Genomic DNA, 23,354 nt, shown 5'->3' with positions numbered 1-23,354 from the left:
CCGAGGGGGCGGGAAACACAACAAGCCCCACCCACGCGCCGCGCTCTGGCCGGGGGGGGGGGGAGAGCTTCCCCCCCCCCCCCCCCCCCGCGCACGCGCACTCCTCAAACAACCCTTCCCTCCCCCCCACCAGAAATAGGTGGTGAGGGTTGGGGAAAAACTCGGCACTGTTGCCTCGGTAGCCTCCCCGGCTACAGCCCGGAGGAGGTACCGTCGCGAGACTTGGCCCGGGCCAATGGGAGGCGGGGGAGGACGTGGCGCTGCGGCCCCGGGAGGGTGGTTCCGCCCCCTCGGCCGGGCGGGCGCGCGCCGAAGCGCGCGGGCGGCTTCGGCTCCGCCCCCGTTCGAAGCCGCCTATAAAAGCCGCGGCCGGGAGAAGCGCGCTCCCATTCGGCGGCAGGGGCGGGCCGGGCCGGGCCGTTGTGTGTGTGTGTGCGTGTGCGCCTGCGCTGCGGAGGGGGCGCGGTAGGGGCCAGAGCCGTAGCCGCCGCCGCAGCCGCCGCTCCTCCCGCTCCTCCCGCTCCTCCCGCCGCCCCGCCTCACGGGCCCGCTTCCCCGCGCAGCGTCGGCCGCCGGCCTCGTCACCATGTTCAGCTGGGTGAACAAGGATGCGCGGCGCAAGAAGGAGCCCGAGCTCTTCCAGACCGTGGCCGAGGGGCTGCGGCAGCTGTACGCGCAGAAGCTGCTGCCGCTCGAGGAGCACTACCGCTTCCACGACTTCCACTCGCCGGCGCTCGAGGACGCCGACTTCGACAACAAGCCCATGGTGCTGCTGGTGGGCCAGTACAGCACGGGCAAGACCACGTTCATCCGGCACCTCATCGAGCAGGACTTCCCCGGCATGCGCATCGGGCCCGAGCCCACCACCGACTCCTTCATCGCCGTCATGCACGGCGCGGCCGAGGGCGTGGTGCCGGGCAACGCGCTCGTCGTGGACCCGCGCCGGCCCTTCCGCAAGCTCAACGCCTTCGGCAACGCCTTCCTTAACCGGTGAGTGCGGGCGGGCGCCCTGGACTGGGGAACCCCTCCCACGATCACAGTGGGTCCTCATCCTAGACTGAAGAGGAGCCCCCCAAGAGTGAGGACCACCCCCTGTGCCCCCCCCGGAGAGCCCCATGAGAGGTCCCGTGCTCTGGGCCAGGGACACCCCTCCCATGCTGTACCCAACCGAAGTGTACCCTTTCCATAGACTAAAGGGGAGCCCCCCCCCAAGAGTGAGGACCACCCCCTGTGCCTCACATCTGGACTAAGACACCCCCAAGGGAGAGCCCCATGAGTGGCCAGCCCCCCACCCCAGTGTGCCCCCCAACCTGGACCAATGTTCTTCCCCCCCCCCCACCCTGTATCAAGGCAACTCTTGCCTTGGATAGGCTCTTCCTTTGAAAAAGAGGCCTCCCCCCAGAGAATGCCTCCCTCTTCTCTTTTCCCTCCAGCTCTGAGGATCTTGATCCCCTCCCCCCCTTCCCTCCTTCCCATTCATGGAATTCCCCCCAGCCTCACCATTGCCCCTCTTACTCACCGAGGCCTCAATCCTGCTCCAGACACCCCCCTCCCTCCACTTGGCTAATAGCTTTCTTCTACTCCTGAGGCCCTTGGAGCACCACCACACCCAGTGACACAGCCCCTTCCCCCTCAGGGAACCCCAGCCCTTCCTGCACCCTCTTCAGCAGAGATTTCACCCCCCATGCCCCTCCAAATTAAAATTACAACACTTGGAACCTTCATCTTATGCTCCCTGAGACTTCCTCTTCTCATGCAAGTTCCCTTCACCTGGGGAGACTTGTCCCCTCTGTCCTTCTGGTGCTCCCATTCTCAGGTACCCCACCCACTGGTGCAACATCTTCCCCAGTCAGGGAAGACCCCAGAGTTATCCCAAGTGGGGCCTCCCCATGCCCCTCTTCCCACTCAGTCTGGCCTCCTCTACTTGTGGGACCTTTCCTCAGGCCTCAGATCTTTATTCAAGACATCCCCCACTTAGTTACATCATTCCCTTAGGATCTCAGGGACCCCCGAATCCCTTTAGCAATGAATGCCACATTAGGGGAAGCCATGGGCTGGGTCCCTCACACCTTAACTTAGAGCTTCCTCCCACTCGGGCAGACTTTCCACCTGGCCCCATGTTGGGATAGGAGTACCTAAGGGGTCTTCTGTGATTGAGTGGGTGGGGTAGCCGAGACGTGTGGTGGGGAGATTGGAGCACCCAGAGGGTCCCCACCCTTCTCCTTCAAAGGTTCCTTTCTACTCCCTGATCCCCCTCCTCAGAGTGTCTCCTGCCCCATCCCTCCAGTTAGGCTTGATTGGGTTCAGAACAAGAAGGTACCCTGAAGGCTCCAATCCCCCTCCCCTTCACTTTGCTCCCTGCTTCTGGCAATCTGGGACATCCCCTAACTTAGAATAACCAACAATCATAGCTAATCTGCTTTACAAATATTACCTCGTTTGATCCGTATGACACTTGCGGGGAGGCTAGCTGCCGTTACTATCCCTGCTTTACAGATGAGGAAACTGAGGCACCAGATGGGGCAAGTCACCTTCCAGGGTCAAGTTTCAGGGACTAGATTGAACTTGGGTCTTTGAGACTTCTATCTCCTAAATGTCTGAAACCTTTCTTCCCCAATTAATCCCGTTTCACAAAGCCTTTAAAGAGTTCTCTTTGCCTCCAGGCCTTCCTTGCTATCAGATGCCCCTGTACCCTTCCAGCTGTTGGAAGTTCTCTGGCACAGGCCTCCCTGCCCCCTCCCAGAGAGGGCCCAGCTCCCCTCCCCCTTTCCCTAAAGGTGTCGAATTTCCCTCTACTTGCCCCCCATTTTTTCAGTGGGGTTGATTCCTCTCGAGCTGGCCAAAGTGCCCTTAGTCCTTCTGGTGCTCTGCAGGGACCCCTCTCTCCCTTGAAGCTCCACCGGGGCTTTGGGGTGCAGGAGGTCCAGGGGAATGTGGCCCTCTTGGGCCTGGCTCCAGTGATGTGACTTCTGTGCACAGCTTGTAAGGTGGGCCAGCGATATTGGCACTTTCGACCTTCAAAATAGACCTGCCTGCTCTAATTCAGGGTGGGACTAGAAAGGGATGGGGACAGAAATGGGCAGATGCACCAGCCCAAGCTGGTTTGGGGACATCTGGAGAAAGGAACATTCTCATACCTCTAGGGCAGGGCACAGTGGGATGGTGGATGCCTTTGAGGTGGTTTCTCTCCCGTCTTTGCCCCCATTGTCTGCTCCCTGTCTGGTTAGGAGGACTGGAGCCTTAGGAGTGGTCTCCTTGGTGGGCAGCCTTCTGTGTGCTGGGAGGCCAAGAGCCTTCCTGAGAAGCCCTGCGCTGCCATACTCTCCCCCCCCCAGCCCCTAGTTGTGCCTTCCTTTGTTCTTGAGACCTTGGTGGCTCTAGGACTGCATTGTCCTGGGAATGAGCTGAGATTTGTGCCTCCCCTCCTCCCCTCCTGAGCAAGCACGTGAGGGTCACTTTGAGGAACGTGGATTACTTCGGATGAATTGAGATCCCCCCCTCCATTTTCAAATGATTAACTCTGAAGGCTCCAGCACCTCTTGAGCCAAACAGAGTGTGTACCGTGCAGGAGTAAACTTTGTTCTTCTGCCTCGTTCCCTTCTCTCCCTGTTAATCCACCAGTCATTCTTCCCTCTTGCCAAGGCTGTGTCTTGTTCAAATTTCATTCATTCTTTCCCCTTGACCTCCTTTGATGGCATATTTTTAAATGTGTCATTTAAAAAAAGACAGGCGTTTAGCAGTCGCTTCTTTGTCCACACGTGGTGATTTTTTTTTCCTGATCTAATATCTCAGCTTGGGGACTTTGTCTAAAGCCGAAGTAGAAGGGGAAAGAGGTGCCCCTGTTGTAGCGTTGGGTGTCATGTGATGCTGATGACCTGCACAGGAAAGAGTTGAGTTAGCCGCAGGATTCCCTTATCCCCTTCTAGCAAAGCTGGTCATTTATGTCAGGAAACATTCCAGCTTGACTCATATCTGGACCCATTTTGCAAACCCTGACGGCTCCCTCCTGGTTGGGGGGAGGGGGGGTTACTCCAGGCTGAGTCAGTGGAGAGCTGAGAAAGGAAGATGACTTTTGACCCCAAGACCCTGCCCACCGTGATCACATTCCTTTACCAGAAACCAGCTCCAAGGAGAGTACAGCTGTCCTGGAGGCCTGTGGACCAAGTAGGCCCTGAGCCCAAAGCAGACTAGGAGAGAGGGCTGCCCCTTGAAAGGTTGCAGCTTTGGGGGCCTGCTCCCTAATGAGCTACAGAGAATGAACCTGGTGCCCCACCCCTTTTGGTCCGTAGGTGTAGAACACATGTGACTCACAAAGGCTGAGGGTTATTAGAGCGATCCCAGGGAATGATAGGAGTTGTTGCTCGTGCGGTCCTGGGGGCCCAGTCTTGGGTCTCTTAGACTGAGACTCTTGTCAAAGGCAGATCAAAAAACCTGACTGTGGCTGCCCCCTGGGTACCCCTCATTCATTCTTCAGCTCTCTGTGGTTCTTTTGTGAGTGCAGGTCTGCAGGGAGGCAGATGAGCTGGGAGTCTGGAGGCTCCAGTTGAGGCCTGGTTCTGACCTTGGCCAACAAGGGCACTTTACCCCAAATGCATCCTCAGATTCCTGCTCTCTAAGCGGTGTCTAGGAGGCAAGTTAGCCACTGCTAAGCAAGGGCCAGGTTGATGAGCAGGGAGACTGGCAGGAGCATAGAGGGCTTGGGCGAGCAGGTCTCTGGTCCTCCAGGGGTCTTCTCAGCACACTTCCCTTTAAGCCTGGTTGCTTTTTCTCAGTGCACCATTGTCTCCTCGATGCAGAGACAAGCCCAGGGTTTGTTCAGTGGCTGCAGTCTGGACTCAGCCTGGTGCTCACCTTCATTGAGGTTAGAGTTGCTTCCTGATTGTGGTGGCCTGTGTGCCCGCCCTCTCTAGGGAGGATGTAACGGACTTGAAGCATCTAAAGGATGAGACTGACTTCCAGCCTCCTTCCAGGAGCTTCCAGCTGCTCTGAAGAAAATAAATGAAACACTTGAGCTGCATTGTGATTCTGTTGTAGAAAGTCCTGATTGCATAACCAGCTAACGCCCACTTCATAGTAAGGATGCCTAAGGATGCTGTGGGTGAGCCAGAAGCTCTGAGACTGCCCTGTTTCCTGTCAGACGTCACAAAGCCTCATTTCTAAGTCACTAAAGTTAACTTTTTGGTAGCAGTTGAGTTTTTGATCCGTTGACTGGTGACTAGAGAAGGGACGTGGTTCTTTCCTCCATGGTATCTCCTAGAGGTGCCATCTTCCTCCCTGTACCAGGCAGGCCTGGTATGTGGGTTGTTGTGCAATAAGCCGTGACTGGTTAGTGAGCGATGCCAATGAGGTGAAGGTCCACAGTGTCTTTATTTTTGCTCTGTTTGTGGTCACAGAGGGCACCCTGGGCATCCCTCGGAGGGTCTCGGAAGTCAAGGAGACCATGGGATCCTATGACAGTAGAACTGGAGTGGATTCTCTAGTCTACACAAGGAAGCAAAGTCAAAGGGACTCGTCTGATAAGGCACAACTCGAAGTGGTGTGTCTGGCACTTGAGCACAGGGTGCCAGATTCCCAGGCCAGCGTTGTTTCTGCTGCACCATCAGTAGCCTGTGTTTGGTGGAATCAATTCAGTCAGGCAGCGTCCATCGCCATTACTGATCACTTGGACTGAAGTTAGGCCTTGCTTTTTAAAGAGATCTCTTTTCTACAGACCAGGGAACCCGATGCCTGGCCCAGTCTCTGGGTTAAAAGGGCTTGTTGCTAATTTTGTTCCTCTCCCTTTAGGCCCGGCCTCCTTTCCCTCAGAGCTTGTTGCAATCAGTCCCCTTTGCCTCAGCAGCCCTGGCAGGGATAGGGACAGGCCCTGGCCCTTGGAGCTCAGAAGGGTTTGGGGGAAGGTCCGTGGCTCAGGGGAAAGTTTGATTGGCTGGGTCAGTGGAGAACTCCAAGGTCCAGGCTGGCCCTTCTGAATTGAATGGTGACTTAACAGCTGCTGTCCTTTTCTCTCCCAAGTCAGCAACTTGAAGGTTGAACTTCAGACCTGGACTAGGAGCAACCATGCTGGCTTGGGCTGCATGTTTTAGCAAAGCGCTGCCTCAGCAGAGAATGTGCTTCCCTGGCAGCCCTGGATGCTGCTAGCTTCACTTCTCTGAATCACCATAGCACAGCAGTCTGCCGGCTTCTGGGAAGCCACACTCCTTCCTTGTCCCGGGGTCTGAGACAGCAAGATAGGAAGGATGGCATTCATGCCAGTTTGTGGGTCATTAGTGGGCTTCTTGTCTCTGTCTTGTGCAGGTTCATGTGTGCCCAGCTGCCTAACCCCGTCCTGGAGAGCATCAGCATCATTGACACCCCAGGAATTCTCTCTGGAGAAAAACAGCGTATCAGTAGAGGTAAGAGAAGTCAGGTGGGGCCCACCCCCTAGCCCCAGCCACCCCCCGAAGGGTGGATCCCTTCAGTGCTGCACCGAGGGATGCCACCCATAGGGTGAGCTTTCATCCATCCAGTCATAGGGATTTTTTCTGACTGATTGACCATCTAAGCCTGTCTGTTATCCTGACAAAATGCCATGAAGTCAGCTAGAGGAAGGTTAACTTCTGTGCCTCCCTGCCTGTGCAAAGTGAAGACTGCAGCCAAGACTGAGTTACTCTTCGGCATCCTGACTTTTACGGGGTGGCCCCGAGATATTTGGGCAGGGCCAGGATAAGGACTATAGTGACCTCTGCCCAGGTTCTGTGGCCTCTGGGATCTTAGTGGGGGGAGGGGAGACCTCAGAGAAACTAATGAGCCCCTCCCCTGTAGTGGTGGGGCTTCGAAAGAGGCATTCCCCAAAGTGTGAGGCCGCAAATAGCGGCTTTGCCCTGGTCTCGGGCTGAGTTGGACTCCCAAAGAACAGAGACTCAGGTGCAGATTAAGTTCCAGCAGTAGCCTGAGAGCGCACTGTAATTCATCTCCATTTCTATGGAATTGCTACTGGTCATTAGTGTTAATTAATGGATTTATTTTAATTAATCTCTTCTGAAACCAAGTGGACAAGTTGGTAGAAATGGGTCTCGGTGTGGCAGGCCAGTTCATTCTTGGTGGGAAAGCCAAATTTTCTCTGTTTCGTGCTTTTCCTTTAGCTCTTTCGGCACGAATCTGTTGACTAATAATATCATCTTTGGTTTAGGTTTTGCAAAGCACTTGATAGACATTGTCGCTTGCTTCACCGCTATCATTGTTGTAGTCACTGGCCTCGAGCCTCAGTGACTCACCTGGGGCACTGTCTGCTGCCAGGCCAACCTGGGGCTCACTAGTGACCCCTCCCAAGGGCTGCCTTGGAGCTTTGTCAGGTGGAAGGAAGAAGGCTCTGAGGTTGGAAAACTTCTAGTTAGGTGTTTTTTCTTCCCTTTTGTGGGAGAACAAGGCGGGTAGGTGGTGGACCTGGGACCTGAGCTCAGGACTCTGAATTTCAAGTCCAGTGTCCTCCTTGTTTAGCTTTAAATGCAGATCCTTGAAGAAATCTGTGGTCCCCGAGGTCCTGTGATTCCAGCAGTTGTTGGGAGGGAGGACCCCGCTCCCTTGGCCTAGGATGGCCAGGCCACAGGGGATGAGCATTTCTGTGCTTGATGGTAGCTTGGCTGGGCCAGCCCCAAGATGGCGAGCGTTTGCTCCTGGGAAGGATAGGTCGGTGCTGAGCCTGTCTAGATGAGGGTTCTTCTAATAGTTTCCATAACCCAGGGCTTCACAGGGAGAATGGGCACTCAGCGGTCCGTTGGGTGCTGGCTTCGGTGCTTGCCTGCCAAAGCCTGGCTCCCCAGGTTTAACTGTCTGCACATCTCAGGGACTGGGTCAAACCGTTTGGGCCACTTTGGTGGTGGTTGTCAGGACAGTCGTGGAAGCTGAGAAGGACTAGCCTGGGGTCTGAGAAGCGGGTGGGGTGGGGGTGGGGTGGGGGGGTCTTAACACACACTACAAAGTTAATAGGAAATGACTGAGTGACCGAGGCAGCCCAAAGGTTAATGGCTGCTATTATCTCATTAACCCTGATGTGTCTCAGGGCAGAGGCTCTCAAAGCTGGAGGGCCTGCTGGTCTCCTCCAGGGCTCTCTTGAGGAGCTGGATGCCAGAGTTTGGTCTTCTCCTGCAATGCCTTTGCTTTCTTTGGATTGGAGGCTGGAACCCAGCTCCCCTCCTCTTTTACAGAGAAGAAAACAAAGAGAAGGATTTGTGTAAGGGCACATAACTAGAATTAACAACTGGGGCGGGAAACCAGGCCCTGATTCCAAGTCAGTGTGCATATCCTTCTGTCTCACAACTAGAGAGGACAGAGGCTGCAAGGGCCGGTGGGCACTTGACAGCATCCCTGGTAGCCTTGAGGGCGGACCTGGAGACCTGGCAGACCTGAATGTCCATTCAGTTTACTTCCAGCATGCTGCTGGAGCTTAGCCTGGCCAGTAGGGCCAAGAGCCCCGTAGTCCCGGGTTCTCTGCTGACGTTGAGGTCCTTGTGAGAAGGAGTGTGTCAGCAGCCCTTTTCCTGCTCTTGGGGTGGTACGAGAGCTTCGTGGTGAAACTTGTGTGCAAGGCGTGCCCGTGGGGTTCAGAGGTTGTGCCTAGCTGTGACAGATGTTGGCATATGTAAGTGAGGGGCCCAAAGCAGGTCTTGGACAGCCCTGCCAAGCACATCTGCCCCCATCCCATGTCCTCTGCCTCTGCCCCTGCAGGGCAGCGCCTTCCCAGCCTGGGAATGCAATGGGGCCTCCAGAACGTACCCATTCTGGGGTGGCACTTTAACCTCGGAACTGTGCTGCTCTTCCAAGTGAAAATGCTTGCCATGCTCTGTGGGCAAAGACTGTGCCAAGTAAAATGAGGTTGGGCCCAGTCCTCGGGCTGCTGGAGGGGCAGGGGATGGGCCACCAGTGGACAAACATTTTCCCGTATTCCTGGACAAGGAGATCTGCCCTGCAGCAGATGGTCCCATGCCATTCATTCCCTGAGAATTCCCATTGCTTCCCCTCCTCTCTCTTCCTCTCTGGCTGCGGCCCCTCAGAGCTAGCTGAGCCAGGCCTGAAGCCTTGTGCAGAGTTTGTTGTCTGGGCCTCCTGCTAGATTTAAACAAATGCTGAGCACCTCCTTTAACGTTATCTTTTTCTTTTGTTTCCTTCCTTCCCAGCTGTGTTACTACCCGGTCAGTGATCCCTTCTTAACACAAAGGCACATCTTGAGGGGTGACCCACGTGTGTGGGGCTGGGTCTTCATGCCCAGATTCTGCCACCTCAGCAGAGGAGGAAGGAAGGGGCATTGGGGCAGTAGGATTACAGTGCTCAGCCCTTTTGTCTCTTCATGTCTTTGCAAACCTAAGATACACAATTGGGTTTAAGCGTTTACTGTGGAATTCATCGATGTTAGTGCCCGATGAAAGTTTGACAAAGGCCCACAGACATTGGCTGCTAGTGTGCAGGGAGGGACTTGGCAAAGATTGGGGGCAGCTCCCTGATGGTTCAACATTAGGAAAAATAATGAATGTAATTAAGTTGTAGGAAAAATTAAAAATAGCTCAAGCCGTGGCAGAGAAGGCTTTGTTTGGAGCAGCGCTTCTCAAACTGTGGGGCCCGACCCCTCATAGGCTCATGAAAAATTTATCAACAATCAAAGGTTTCTGACTGTGCAACAACCAAACCTTAACTAAAAATCAAACAATAGTGAATCTGCAGTGTTTCTGTAGGAGTAGCTTCACTCCCTAAGGTGCATGGCGCTTTGTACTGCGCGTGCCCTCAGGCCAAAATGGGGGGCGAATAGGACACCCTGGTTTAGAGTAGAATAGTGATGCCATGGTATGGGAAGGCTCCTGATATGGTAAAAAGAGTGTCAAAAACTAAATGCCAGCATTATTCACAATGGAAAAACACTAGAAGCCTTCCCAGTCATTGCGGGCATAAAGCAAGAAGCTTCCTTTCCCTCTTGTTCCTTACATAGTTCTAGAACTACTTGTATCAGCAATGACAGGCAATGAAAGCACAGACATAGGTGAAGAGGAGATAAAACCTCCTTATTTGTGTGTGATAGGCTTGCTTAGAAAACTGAGAATCAACAAAGAAACCAAGGCCAGCATTTGCTCTAGGAGCAGGATACAAGGTAAACCCACCCAAACAGTGTCCTGAATGAAGTGCCTGACTGTGAGCACACACCTCATGTTGGGCTGCTGCTTAGGGACCTTTCCCGTCACTCAGAATCCTTTGTTACACTAACCAGTCACTGAGCAGGAAACTGGAACAAGAGAAACAGTTTCCCAAATCTGCCACCCAGCCTTCCTCCTCCCCTCCCTTTGCTGACTAATCTCCCCCTCACTGCTGGTATCTGCACTCGGCCAAATGGCACCTCCCTGGGAGGGGAGAAGCAGGTGTTTCCCAGAAAGCCGTCCAATGAGAACATGGCATGTGGCTTAACTATGTCTGGTATTTCTACCTAGTTCCCTGGGAACAACATCTCCGGTCTGGCCTGTAGAACTCTGGCTACATTGGGGTTGGGGGTGGGGGGGTGGATGCCGGCTCCACTAATCAGCTTTCCCCCCCTTCTCCCACCCCAGTGATCTGTTAGCTCCGTGTAGCCAGTGATGTGGGCAGGAAGTACTGCTCCACTAGATAAGGTGGAGGCCACCCCCAGCCAGGATGCAGCATAAACAAAGCCTCAGTGGTGGCCGGTTAGGTGTTTGAGAGGCTCAGGCCTGAGGAATCTCCAGCTTCTCGTTGGACGCCACGCTAATGGCATCATGTATTCTGAAAGTGTGACAGTGGCATAAGCTGCCTTGCCTTGTAGCGGGTGTCCAGGGAACCCTGGGGGCTTCTCTTTGAACCGAGCATCTCCTCTGTGGGGATGGCAAGAATCGGGGACCTGGCATCTCTTGAGGCATAGCTCTTTTCACTAAGAAAGTAGGTAGGAAAGAAAGCATTCTGTGCTTCCCAAGGCCTGGTCCTGCTGCAGTGATTACCTTGGGTTAGATCCGGGCTGTCCAACCTTAGGTTTTTATTGAAACAATAGACAATATATTTGAATTGTCATTTTAGTGAGAGCTTTGTGGTAGCTGGGCTTCGTTTACTAAAGCATGCTTGTAGGCGGTGGATCCATGGGATCCTTTCCAGTGCTGACAGGGATCGCCTCAGGTTTTCCCATCTGTTCAGTGGGTTTAGCACCACCATAGTTGAGTGTGTTGCAAAGGTAAGAGCTTTCTCCCAGTATCTGAAGGATGGAAGAGGAGTTAGTTGTGCCCTGCCCTGAGCCCAAAGGACAGCCAGGAGTGGTGGGGGCAGTGCAGAGAAGCTGCTTGGACCTCTTGTCAGCCTGGAAGTATCCAGAAGCAGATTGGCTTGCCCAGTAGTAGGTGGCCCTGTAGGATCCAATCAGGAAGGATGCCAAGGACTTGGTCCAGCTGCTTGGGGGAGGGATGACATAGTGAGCCTGGGACTGTCTGGTTCTGTTATCACCTAACTTGAACAAGATTGATGGAAGATGCTTAGAATTGGGACATTATGTCCTTGGGTGGATGAGCTTGGGAAGTGTCTTTTCAGGCAGTCTAGACCACCTCATGGAACACCTCAGCTGGAAAGAAGCTCATGTCTGTGTCTTTAAAATAGAGGTGTTGGTTGCTTCTTCCAGGCACCGATTTCATCTTGTCCTTCCCAGCCCCAAGATCAAAGCCTAAACACGAAGGCCCTTAGGGGATTTCCCCTGGGCTGCTGTGAGCCTTGAGGAGGACTCAGGCAGGAGAGAACTAAGGGCTGGCCCTGAGGATGCTTTTCAGCCTCTCCTAGGCCTGGAAGGGTCCTGGTTGCTGCCCTCCTGTTGGGCCTCCAGCTGGCCGGCTGGGCCTTGCTGCTGCCCTGCATGTGTCTGGCACCTCTCTCATCTAGCACTCACCTCCAGGGCATCCTGCCCCCTGCCCCATTGCTTCCTCCTGTCCTCGTCCAGATCAGCTGCTGTTCTTCTCCTCAAACATTCCTCCTCATGAGACATTCTCCTGCCCACCTTTACTCCTCAGTTATGGGCATTTGGGGCCCCAGGGGCTCTTGGACATTTGGGAGCAGCCTTGCTGTGTGTGCTGAGCCTTGCTCAGGATGGTGGAGTGGTACCAGCTGTGGCATGGCTTCTCTTCTACAGGTGACCAGACATGCCTTCAGTCCAAGAGAACAGCCTCGTGTGTCCATTTGGACAAGAGGTGGCGTTGCCCATAGTGGGTCAGCTGCTGCCTGGGCCCCAAGCAACCCCCAGGACCCTTAAGCTGGGCCTCCTCCCCTGCCCCAAAGGAGGCACCTGCCTAGTCCTTTCTTCCTTCGTTCATGGACACGAGAGCGCTCCCAGGCCTGGACATGAGCTGGACATGTGTGTTATTAGAGGCATGCGTCAGGAGAAATGCCCAGGCCCGCTCACCCTGAATGGCAGGAAACCACCTATTGTTCCATGGCCTGGCCATGCTGGGAATGGGGAAAGCAGCTCTTCCCCATCTGCTGGGGGGAGAGGAGGGGCAGGGGAGCGCCATGTCCTCCCTGTGGGAGCAGGGCACCCAGGCACCCAGGCCTCCCCTGGGGCCAGGCACCCAGGCAAGGACCTGCAGGGAAGTGAGAGGTGTGAGGGAGACAGAGATAAGAGCGACTGGCTCCTCCCCAGAGCGAAGGCACCCATCACAAAGCTTGTGTCAGCAAAACTTTTCTTCTGCCAGGCTGACGGGCCTGGGCATCTTGTGCCATCTGCAGCGCTTGTGCTCCCCAGCTGGGTGTGCGTTTACCTTTTCTTGGCCAGGCTGGACTGTGGGGCTGGACCTTCTCCACTTTGTAATCAGGTCCTCTGTGGGAGGATCAGGTGTCACCCATGTCACCCCCATCTCTTCTGCCACATCTGAGCAAAGCGCAGCCAGCAGCATCGTCCTGGCAAATATCTGTTATGAGAAACAGTTTTCGATCTAACCAAGCAAACCACAACTTCCTATCTTGGTAGATGGATCCCTGTCACACTTGGTGGTGTCTGTCATCCAAGTAGCCTTTTGTGTTGTTGGGCTGACATGGCATCCTTTGCTACTGAAACTTACCCCACATGTGCCCGGGCCATGTACCCTGTTGGTGGTGTTGCCTTTCCTGGGGATGGTGACCCTGAAACCCTGACTCAGTTGGGAGGCCTGGGCTCCTGGACATCCCTGTCCTCAAAATCAGATGCAGGACACTGCTGTCTTTGCACTAACCGGGTACTTCTGTTGGGCACGGCTTAGAGGCCCCTTGTTGATGAATCAGTGTCTGTAAAAACTGGTTTGAGATTCCCTGCCTGAACAGGGAGGGGAGCTGCTAACCAGGCCAGGGATGGGGTGGTCCTGAGGTGCTACCGGGTGCCCCCCCTACCCCTGGCTCCTTGCACCTGGCCGACCTTTCCAGGCTGGCTCCACACCACGTCCCCACAGGCCAGCCACATCGGCCTTCCCTCCTCACATGGTTGTCCACTTCTGAGGCTTTGCCATGGCTGGCCCTGCTCCTGCCCATCCGTCCATTCCTTCAGCTGGTGCTCTGGATGCTGCCCCTGCCCCAGACTGCCTTGGGTGGGTTTGTGCCCCTCATAGCCTTACGTTCTTAGACATGTTGTCTCACCTCTTAGAACTGAATTCCTTCAGTGCAAGAATCACTTATTCCTGTGTACTCAAATCCCTGTGGCCCTGGCCAGCACACAGGAGCCCCTCAGGACATGGTGTGAATGGACACCATTTCATAGCTAAGCAGCCCCTTCAGGGTGCACGTCTGGGGCCCCAGCTCACCTTTGTTCCCAGCACAGGAAGGAGCATTGACCTGCCCTGACCAGGACAGATCCGTCATGCCATGATGGGTGGCTCTGCTTTGCCAGCCTTGCCAGTGGAGTTGGCCTGCCAGGTAGTATGGGATCATCATTCAGGAATCATGCCCTTTCCTTCCTCCCCCACCTGGAGTAGAAAAATATCATTCCACACCATGGGGACTCCTCTGTACAGAGGGGGCCACGCCCCAGGCGAGGTGGGGTTGGCCATCTTCTAACCTCAGGTATGGAATGAAAGCCCAGGCTCCCAGGCCAAAACCAGCAGCTGCCGGAGGACAAGCCCATCGGGAGCCCTTTGCTCTGAATAACTCCGTTTTCTGGCATTGTGGCTTCCCTGCTGAACCATGTGTAGCTCTTCCAGCTTCCACGGCCTAAGAGCAAGCCCTTGGACAAGAGAGGGGAGCAAGTCTGTGTTGAGCCGAGTGCAAAGCCTGCAGGTCTGCAGCACTGACCCTCGGGCTTAGCCTGCCAAGGGCCTTGTCCCTGGTGAACTTCCCTGGGCCCAGGAACCAGATCAGGCCTTTGGGTTGGGGGGCCTGGGGCCTTGGGCTTTCACAATGGAAGCCTGTTTGAGGCCTCCTTACCTTTATCTAGTTTCCAGAGGGATCCTCAGCTCCTCAAGGTAAAGTTAGTCTGGAGTTTTGGGGGTGGGCCTCGCACTCGGTGCACCTTCAGGCCCTTACTTTGCCTTTTGAGTGGCCGGGGAGCTCAGTACCCAGGCTGAAGGTGATGGGGAAGGTTCAGTTTCCAGGGCTTCTGGCTGCCCTTTCCCCAGACTGAAGCCAAAGGGTACTTCGTAGCAGACCCTGCCTGAACCAAGGCCTGCCCAGCCCCTGGCCAGAGGTGCCTGTTTAACAGCCTTTCTGCCCCCAAGGGCATCAGCATGTGCAGCCCCTCAGAGGAAAGACCCTTTTTCACCTTGGCCCCTTTTCACCCGTTATTACCCCCTGCAGTTGGGCAGCACTGCCCCATCTTGACCTTGTCCTGAGCACCCCAGGTCTCAGCTCTCCCTCTATATCTCCTTGCTTTGATGCATTTGTCAGCACGCCTGATATGTGTTTGGTGCTGAAGAAGGAGATAGGCCTTGTATTCAGGAAAATAACGTTCTTGTGGAGTAAAGAAGAAATACAAGGGAGGGATGGTAGGAGGGTAGGCCGGGGAACAGGCCTCAGCTCTGTGTCTTGTAGGAGGGTGGGAAGAGTGGGCATTCGAGCACAGAGGGGAAGAATGGTCAGATTTAAAGCTAGAAAGGGCTAGCAGAGGCCTGCCGCCACGGCCCCCTCCTCTCATGCAGGGTGGAGACGGACTGAGGCTGCGGGACTGGCCCAGGGCCCCAGAGTGAGTGGACAGCAGATCAGGTTCTCAGCTTCCCTGTGAACGCCCTTCCCCTTTGACCGTGCCCCCCCTCTCAGTCCCTGCTGAAACTGTGTCCCAGGAGAACTAGCTGAAGAGGCGAGTCTCAGGCCCACCATGGAGCCTTGTTATTTAGACACGTCTTGTGTTAACTGTTTATCTTAGAAGCCTTGTGATGCATTGCCAACATTCTGGACTGGCGTACTTGATTTGTGTCCAGCCTACTTAGCCTTTGGCAGGACAGAGTTGCATGGAGGCAGGAGTCCCATCTGGCCTTCATGTTTAAACTCGGCTCTTAGAGTGCGTTACGTTTCAATGCTGCGGGGGCTCAGCTTTGTGTAAACGAAGAACTCAGTGTGCCCACAGCTGTGCTGGCTCTCCACCAACCTTCACCCCCATTTCTTGGCTTTCCCGCTGGGCCGATTACATTTCTGCTTCAGCCTTGGCTCCTCCTAATTCTATAGGATGACAGATTGGACAGGCTGCTCTTCTGTCTGTTAACAGAGGTCTGTGGGATGGAATGAGAGATGGGAACACAGACTGAGCAAAACTGAAAATTCGGCGGCCAGTGTGCCCAGTAACGCCACCCGTATGAAAATCCTCCCCAAAGTGCCAAGTGGAGGCCAGAAGGAAGACTGGAGTACTGCCCAGTCCGTGGCCCATAGTAGGTGCTTGTTTGACAAATGCTGGTTGGGTGAGCGGTTTTATCAGGGTATTGGGTAGGTAGGTTTTGTCCCCACTGTCAGACTGCAGCCTGCCTTCTGAATTAATGCCCTCACCCTGCAGCTTGGGCCTGCGCTGAGCTGGGCTTGCTCGAGGATGGCCAGGTTGTCATGGGACTCACGTTTGGAGCCTTTCTGCTTTGTCCAGGCCCTTGAGAAGCACAAGCCAAATTTGCACCCCAGTGAGGCACCAGGAAGGCTTTAGTGGAGGGAAAGGACAAAGCTCTCTTCCTTTAAAAACATAGATTGTTCTGCTCAGTTAGCCTTATTCTGTTATGGGTCTTTCCTCCCCTTTATTTGTTGGAATGTAATTTTTTAAAAGATAAGACTGCCAGAAAAGTGAAATCCCAAAGTAACACTTGTCATTAAAAGGATAGACCCTGGTTTTCAGAGGGAGCTTCAGGAGCTGGTTACAGTGTCAAGCAGAACAAATAGTCCCGGGCCTGGAAAGTGCTTTAAATGTCACCAACTGTTCTCTGGTAGCTGGCTGTTAATCTTCTTTCTTGTTGAGGGCATCTGTATGTTGGATGGAGTGAAAATTTAGCCATCTCAGGTTTCTCTTGGCCAGCTAGGAGGTTCAGGAATTCCAAGGCCACGCTGGCTCGGGATGTGACTCACTGTACATCCTTGGTCTCCTTTGTTTTTTGGTAGGCAGTCTTGAGTGGGCATCACCCCTGAGGCGTAGCCAGAGGGAAGCCACTCAGGGATATCCTTGGCAGAGTGTGTCCTGAGCTTCTTGCTCCTCCCTGAAAGCAAAGGGGGCAGTGGCAGGCAGGGGGTGCTCTTGGGCCTGAAAAGGGACTGAGCAGGGTGCCCTGGAGGTTACCCCAGGGGGCATGAAGCTTCTCTTTAAGGAAGAATTGGAGAGGTGGAGTCGGCGAGCCCTCTGAGGGCTCCGTCACCCATGAACAGCACTTACAATGTGGTTTGTCCTCTGGATGGTTGGCTCCACTTGGTGCTTTGAAGAGCTCACATTTTGATGTGGTATCTGCTTTTCCTGCCCCAGAGTAGGCTTCTGGTGGAAGCCTAGAGTCAGAAGGCTCAGGTGGAAGGCAGCTGGATAAATGATCACCTAGAGGTGGGTGGGTGGAGATACGAGGGCTGGGTAGAACTATGGATCAGGGGCCCTTCTAGCTCCAGGTCTGACCCCAAGCTTTTCATTTTACAGAAAAGGAAACAGGCCTTGGGGAGGTGCCCAGGGTCACTCAAGCAGTGAGGGTCAGGAGCAGGATTGCTTTGTGTCCGGTGTTTGTTGGTGTCTTCTTTTTTCCATCAGCCTGATTTGTTAGTATTCCTTCCCCACTCCCTCCCAGACAGGACTTTTAAACCCAGAAAGGGGGAGGGGAATGAGCAGAACTGAAGAATGAAGAACTGACATGCGTATTGGGAGGGTAGCTCTTTTACATTATAATCATTGTGTGATCTGTTTTCTGGTCTCTGCTTTAGTCTGAATCTTCTGCCTGCATCTCATTGGTCATTTTTTTTCTTTTTGGATGGGGGGAGTACGTGGGAGGGGGGGAAGCAGGGCAGTTGGGGTTAAGTGACTTGCCCAAGGTCACACAGCCAGTACATGTGTCAAGTGTCTGAGGCTCAATTTGAACTAGGTCCTCCTGACTCCAGGGCTGGTGCTCTCCTCACTGCACCACCCAGCAGCCCCTCATTGGTCATTTCTTACAGCAGTCTTACTCCATTGGGTTCATAGCCCTCAGTATGTTTAGCTGTTTTCCAGTTGAGGGGCATCTACTTTGCTCCTAAATCTTTACTATCACAAAAAGTGCTGCTGTATAAATGTCTCGACCTATGTAAACGATAGCCTCCTTGAGATGTAAGCACAGTAGTGGAATCTCTGAGTCAAAGGGGAGGGACATTTTTGTTGCTTTCTTTTGCTTAATTCCAAATTGCTTTCCAAAATGGTGGTACTGATTCACAGCTCCACCAACAATGTATTAGTAGTGTGCCTGTCATCCCACAAACCCCCTGATATTGGCTGTTCTCATCCCCTGTTGTCTTTGTCAGTCCAGGTTGTGTGACCGAGAGGCCACCAGTGTTCTTTCCCCAGGATGATGCCCTGTCCAAGCTTTTGAACTCACCCCACTTCTGCCATTTCCTTGCCCAGGTTACGACTTTGCGGCCGTCCTCGAGTGGTTTGCTGAGCGAGTGGACCGCATCATCCTGCTCTTCGATGCCCACAAGCTTGACATCTCAGATGAGTTCTCTGAGGTGATCAAGGCCTTGAAGAACCACGAAGATAAGATCCGTGTGGTGCTGAACAAGGCGGACCAGATCGAGACACAGCAGCTGATGCGAGTCTATGGGGCGCTCATGTGGTCCCTGGGCAAGATCATCAACACCCCCGAGGTGGTGAGGGTGTACATCGGGTCCTTCTGGTCCCACCCCCTGCTCATCCCAGACAACCGGAAGCTCTTTGAAGCTGAGGAGCAGGACCTGTTCAAGGACATTCAGTCTCTGCCCCGAAACGCCGCCCTCAGGAAGCTCAATGACCTGATTAAGCGTGCCCGGCTGGCCAAGGTGGGCGTGGGGGGGATGGGCTTGTTAGGTGCAATGCCCAGCCCAGAGCCCTGGGGCACCAAACCCTCTGGCACCATGGCCAGCGTGGATGGTGCATGTTAATGGATTACGAAGCGTGTGCTGGGCCTGGGTCCTTGTCAAAAGGTAGAAGGTTGGGAACGTTGCTACAAGTGGGCGACACTTTGAAGGCAGGATCATGTAGCTTAAATGAGCTACTGGGTATAAATCTATCAGGATTAAACAAAATTTTCTAGAAGAGCTGGTCCTCCAGTCTGAACAAGACCAGCTTCCTGACTCCGGGGAAGGGTGTGGCACAGGAAGGCATATGTGGCCCAGCATTTTCCCCAATATGGAGGCTCTGAGCGTCTCTAGGAATCAGAGGGAAGGGCCTCCAGGCAGAGAGGACCAGCCACCTTGCTTATTTGTGTCCTGGGAGGACACAGCTTTTTTTCCTTTGCTAGATTAGGAGAAAAACTTCCCCATTCTCTGGGCTTACAGGCATCTGGTGAGAAGGAATTTTAAGGCCATTTGTGGAGGTCAGAGTTCAGGATCCAGTGGTTTTGACTGATGATGACCCATGATTGTGGTGGCTTGTCCCTTCTGTCCTTGTCTCATTCCCCCTGGCCTCCCTTAGAGATAGCAGCTAAGATGAGACCTGGAAGGATATTGGGCTGGAGGTGGTGGTCTCAGGTCACAGGCTAGGCCTTGCTTCCTCTCTGATAGAGGCTGATCACTTTCTAGGCAGGGTCCAGTCAGTTCACATTCTCTGCTCCTAGTTTATCACCCAGGCTCTTCACAGATCCTCTCCAATAGAGTCCAGCAAAAGGGAGAGTTTTCTGTTCTGTGCCAGCCTTCAGGACTGGCATAGACCCTGACCCAAGGCTGTCCTGACCCTGTGTTGCTGGGAAACCCTCTGGGTTCCTGACTCGGCTGAAGTTTATGCCCTTTCGAGGGTTCTCAGGCCATACCATGTGGGTAGAATGTGGACTGTGGGCAGCAGAGTGCAACTCGGGCCTGACCTTGGAGAGTTTTGCTCCACCACCCTTGTGATGCCCGTCCTGTGGGCCTCCTGAACACAGCCCAGAAGATGGGGTGGATAAAGGACAGCCACAGGTCAGCATGTGGAGCGTGGCTGTGCTTGACCTGAACCCTGGTAATTGTAGACTAAGCAGTCTCAGGGCTAGGCTGATCCTGGGAGGGGATCTAGTTGTCTTTGCTGGCTGAAGGTGAAGAAAGGTGGGTGTGTATACACCTCAATGAGTGTGTCTTCTTAATGGCAGAAAGCATAAGTGGAGGGATTAAGGTTTGGGTGAAACTTGAAAATTCCTGAGAGAAGTAGCCAGGGTTGGTCCTCTTTTCAGGCTGTCCTTCCCAACCTTCACAAGCCGCCTACAGAGCATTGATTCATGTGACAGCTGCTCCTTAGGTGGTCCTTATCCCTGGCACTCGAGATTTTCCACGTTTTTTCATCTCCAGTCTCAGTGACTTTGACCCATTGTCTCTTGTTAGCTGTGCTCTGCCCTGAGGCCTGGTGAGAAGCGTCAGCTGAGGCCTGGGCACTGTAGAGCTCCCTCTGCACCATGGGGCGGTCGCTTTGGGGAAGATCACTGCTGGGTTTGGCCCTGGGGGTGCTGACTGCATTTTCCTGTGCCTTAGGTCCATGCGTACATCATCAGCTCCCTCAAGAAGGAGATGCCCAACATGTTTGGGAAAGAGAGCAAGAAGAAGGAGCTGGTCAACAACCTGGGGGACATCTATCAGAAAATCGAGCGGGAACACCAGATCTCTCCTGGGGATTTCCCAAATCTTCGGAAGATGCAGGTGGGTCTGCTGTGGAGGGAACGTCATGGGTGGGGCTGGTGGCTCAGGGTCCTGAGGTCCTGCAGGCCCCTCTCCAAATTCTGGCTTGGTGGTGGCGAGGCTGTGGGAAGGAAATGTGTGCTGTGCCTCAGTAGGCTCCCCTGCCTCGATCTGTCATCAGAGTAAGCTTCAGGTCAGGATGGCCAATCCCAGGCTCGGAAGAGGGACCCATTTGTCGTGTGGCCATTCAGTCCTCTGTCCGTTGGTTTTATCTAATGAGTAGAGGGAGTGGCGCGCCTTTGGTCCCACAGTCTGGCAGTGGCAGAGCTGACCCTGAAGCCCATGTTGTCCCAGCCAGGATGGTCTTGGATTCAGCATAACAGAGCTCCAGCGATGCCTCATTTACCCTTCATTCTGAGGAGCTGACTGCTCTGTGATGGTTGTTAGGTCAGGAAATGCCCATGATTGGGCCTGTAGTTATAGTGAATCCCTACCAAGCCTCACTCTTGCTCTTCCTGCAGGAATTGCTTCAGACTCAGGACTTCAGTAAATTCCAGGCCCTGAAGCCAAAGCTCCTGGACACCGTGGATGACATGTTGTCCAAAGACATCGCTCGGTTGATGGTGATGGTGCGCCAGGAGGAGTCCCTCATGCCCTCACAGGCTGTGAAGGGCGGCGCCTTCGATGGCACCATGAACGGGCCCTTTGGCCATGGCTATGGGGAAGGCGCTGGAGAGGGCATTGATGATGTGGAGTGGGTGGTGGGCAAGGACAAGCCCACCTACGATGAGATCTTCTACACCCTGTCTCCTGTCAATGGCAAGATTACTGGTGCCAATGCCAAGAAAGAAATGGTAAAATCCAAGCTACCCAACACGGTCCTGGGGAAGATCTGGAAGCTGGCCGACGTAGACAAAGACGGGCTGCTGGACGACGAGGAGTTTGCCCTGGCCAACCACCTGATCAAGGTCAAGTTGGAAGGGCATGAGCTTCCTGCTGACCTGCCCCCACACCTGATCCCTCCCTCCAAACGGAGGCATGAGTGACACAGGAGGGGTGTTGCCCGCTCTTACCCCTCAGTGTTTCTTAGCTGAATCCGAAGCTTTGGGGGAGGGGAAGGGGATTCCATTCTCAGCGCTCCCTTGCCATGTCTATTCCATAAAGACCTGACTAACAGATGGGTTTTTGCAGCTCTCGAAAAGGAAAACCACCATTTAAAAAACATTTATTCCAAGCCTGGTGGGGAGACAGAGGCAGCACTTGTCAATGTTGGAATTTTGTGCACAAGAACTACGGATATTTTTAATATATGAAGTTAGAGGCAGTATTCTTTCTTGCTCCCTACCTACCCTGTGTGTGCATCCCACCCGCACCCCTACGGAGCCCAACAGAAGAGACCCTGCCAGGCTCCCTCCCTCTGGCTGTTTATACAGTTCACCCAAAGAGCCAGACCCCAGGGCCTATGGAGGTAGCTTCCTTTTCCCCCCCTCTGGCCCAGAGTCCTTTCCTGAGGCTGTTGGTCTGAGCCTCCTCTAGGCCAGCCGTGACCACGGGTCAGACACCAGCGAGTTGGGGGGGATGGGATGTCTTGTCCTGTGCAGCAGACCTCTGTGGGCACATGAACAGGCCACCCCTCCCTCTCAGTCCTTGAATCCACGTGGTACTCGTGCCTTGGCCCCAACGATGGCCCCCCCACTCAGGCACTATGGATTCTTTCCTTTCTTCCCCAGACACCTCACCTGTATCACACCAGCTTAGATGCTCCAGGAGCTTCCACCCCACCCTTGGAGGTCCCAGGAGCCCCTGGGTTATGTCTTCCGAAGAAAAGCAACTAGGGTTGTTTGTTTTTTTTTTTTTTAATATACTTGACTTCCAATTCCTGGAAGTTTCTGGCCACTTTGAGGACAGCTGTGTTCTTGACTCTCTTTCCACAAGCACCACCCTTTGTGAGAACAGCTGTGGCATCTGGGAAGTCACTGACGGCCCTGTTCTTCAGCTTCAGACCCTTTGAGTGAAGATGGTACCTCCCCTGGGCCCTCGCCACCCCAAGTGTCCGCTCCTTGGTATTTGAGAGAGGGCGCATCGGCAGTGTGCGCTGGGGCACCGGTGCCAGGGCTTCAGGGCATTGAGGTGGGGCCTGTGCCCGCTCTCCCATTTTGTTGGGTAGACCGAGGATTGTCTTTGAGGTGCTGGGCAGGACTAGACAGGATGGCTTCCCATCCTTCAGAGGCCCTTTCCCTCGTCCTGTGCCTGTACATAGGAGGTGAGGGCCTTGGGAGCCTCAAAGGGGTGGCCATGACCTCCTGAGTCACAGTGGCCCTGAGCTCTCAGGATCCTGTTCAGAAAGGACAAACTGGCCCCTGCCCAGGCTGGACCTCAGGGAATTCTCCACCCTGCCCTGCCCAGCCACTTGTCCTCTGTAGATCCCTGCCTTCTGCCGGGTATAGAACCTCCAGAACATGGTGGCAGTGTGAGTTCCAGCTGAACTGGCCACCTCATTCCATAAGATTGTGTGGGCAGAGACTGCTGGGGGGGGGGGGGCAGCGCTCACCTCATATTAAAAGGGTCTTATTTATACTCACGTGGAAAACCTGAAAAAAATGAAGATTTTTTTTCTTGCATTAAAAAAAGAAAAATAGTGCGTAAGCTGTTCACTGGTGATTATTGGCACATTTCTGTGGACGCTGGGTGCTGGGTCTCTTGGCCTCTCCCACTGAGTTTTTTCCTTGCTGAAATGCTGGGGCCAGGAATCTGCCTTACAAGCCTGCCTCCTGTTTGGTCCCATTCAAAGTGGGCTAGTTGAGAGAGGGAGGGAGAGGGTGGAATGGGCCTCGGCATTCCCTCCCAGCTTGGCTCCCCCAGGCCTTAGCTGGAGGGGTGGCTACCTGGCCTCTCCCATGGCCTTAGCTGGAAGGGTGCTGCTCCCTGATGAGACATGATAAGCCACACCCTATGGGGAGGGGGTGGGGCAGGAAGAGAAGACCACAAGGAATCATTTATTGGGCCCTTACAGACAGTCTGGCTCCAAGTTAGGCACCTGAGGGTCTCTTAGAGGCCCATCACCCATAGACTCAGAGATTTTTATCAGGAACTTAGCCCAAATAAATTGACATTTTTGTATAATCTACCTCTAATTATAGCATTCT

General features: G+C 54.1%; 1 protein-coding gene across 1 annotated transcript; it reads left to right on the top strand.

The window, feature by feature from the left end:
* Window positions 1-296: 296 nt before the first annotated feature.
* Window positions 297-22,854, top strand: EHD1 (EH domain containing 1). Its single transcript, XM_036764558.1, has 5 exons — window positions 297-990; window positions 6,295-6,392; window positions 17,996-18,408; window positions 20,065-20,229; window positions 20,730-22,854. The coding sequence occupies exons 1-5, from the start codon at window positions 587-589 to the stop codon at window positions 21,252-21,254; spliced, it is 1,605 nt and encodes a 534-aa protein (XP_036620453.1). The 5' UTR covers window positions 297-586; the 3' UTR covers window positions 21,255-22,854.
* Window positions 22,855-23,354: the final 500 nt, after the last annotated feature.

This window comes from Trichosurus vulpecula, chromosome 6 (genome assembly GCF_011100635.1).
Source record: "Trichosurus vulpecula isolate mTriVul1 chromosome 6, mTriVul1.pri, whole genome shotgun sequence".
In the NCBI taxonomy this organism is placed as follows: domain Eukaryota; kingdom Metazoa; phylum Chordata; class Mammalia; order Diprotodontia; family Phalangeridae; genus Trichosurus; species Trichosurus vulpecula.
The sequence above is the reverse complement of the archived record's forward strand: the minus strand, read 5'-3'. Positions and strand labels throughout refer to the sequence as shown.

Excerpts from the sequence above, each read along its gene's own strand:
- EHD1 (XM_036764558.1), top strand. The coding sequence starts at position 587 with ATGTTCAGCTGGGTGAACAAGGATGCGCGGCGCAAGAAGGAGCCCGAG. Across the intron at positions 991-6,294 it reads GGCAACGCCTTCCTTAACCG|GTTCATGTGTGCCCAGCTGC; the intron begins GTGAGTGCGGGC and ends TGTCTTGTGCAG. Across the intron at positions 18,409-20,064 it reads AGCGTGCCCGGCTGGCCAAG|GTCCATGCGTACATCATCAG; the intron begins GTGGGCGTGGGG and ends CCTGTGCCTTAG.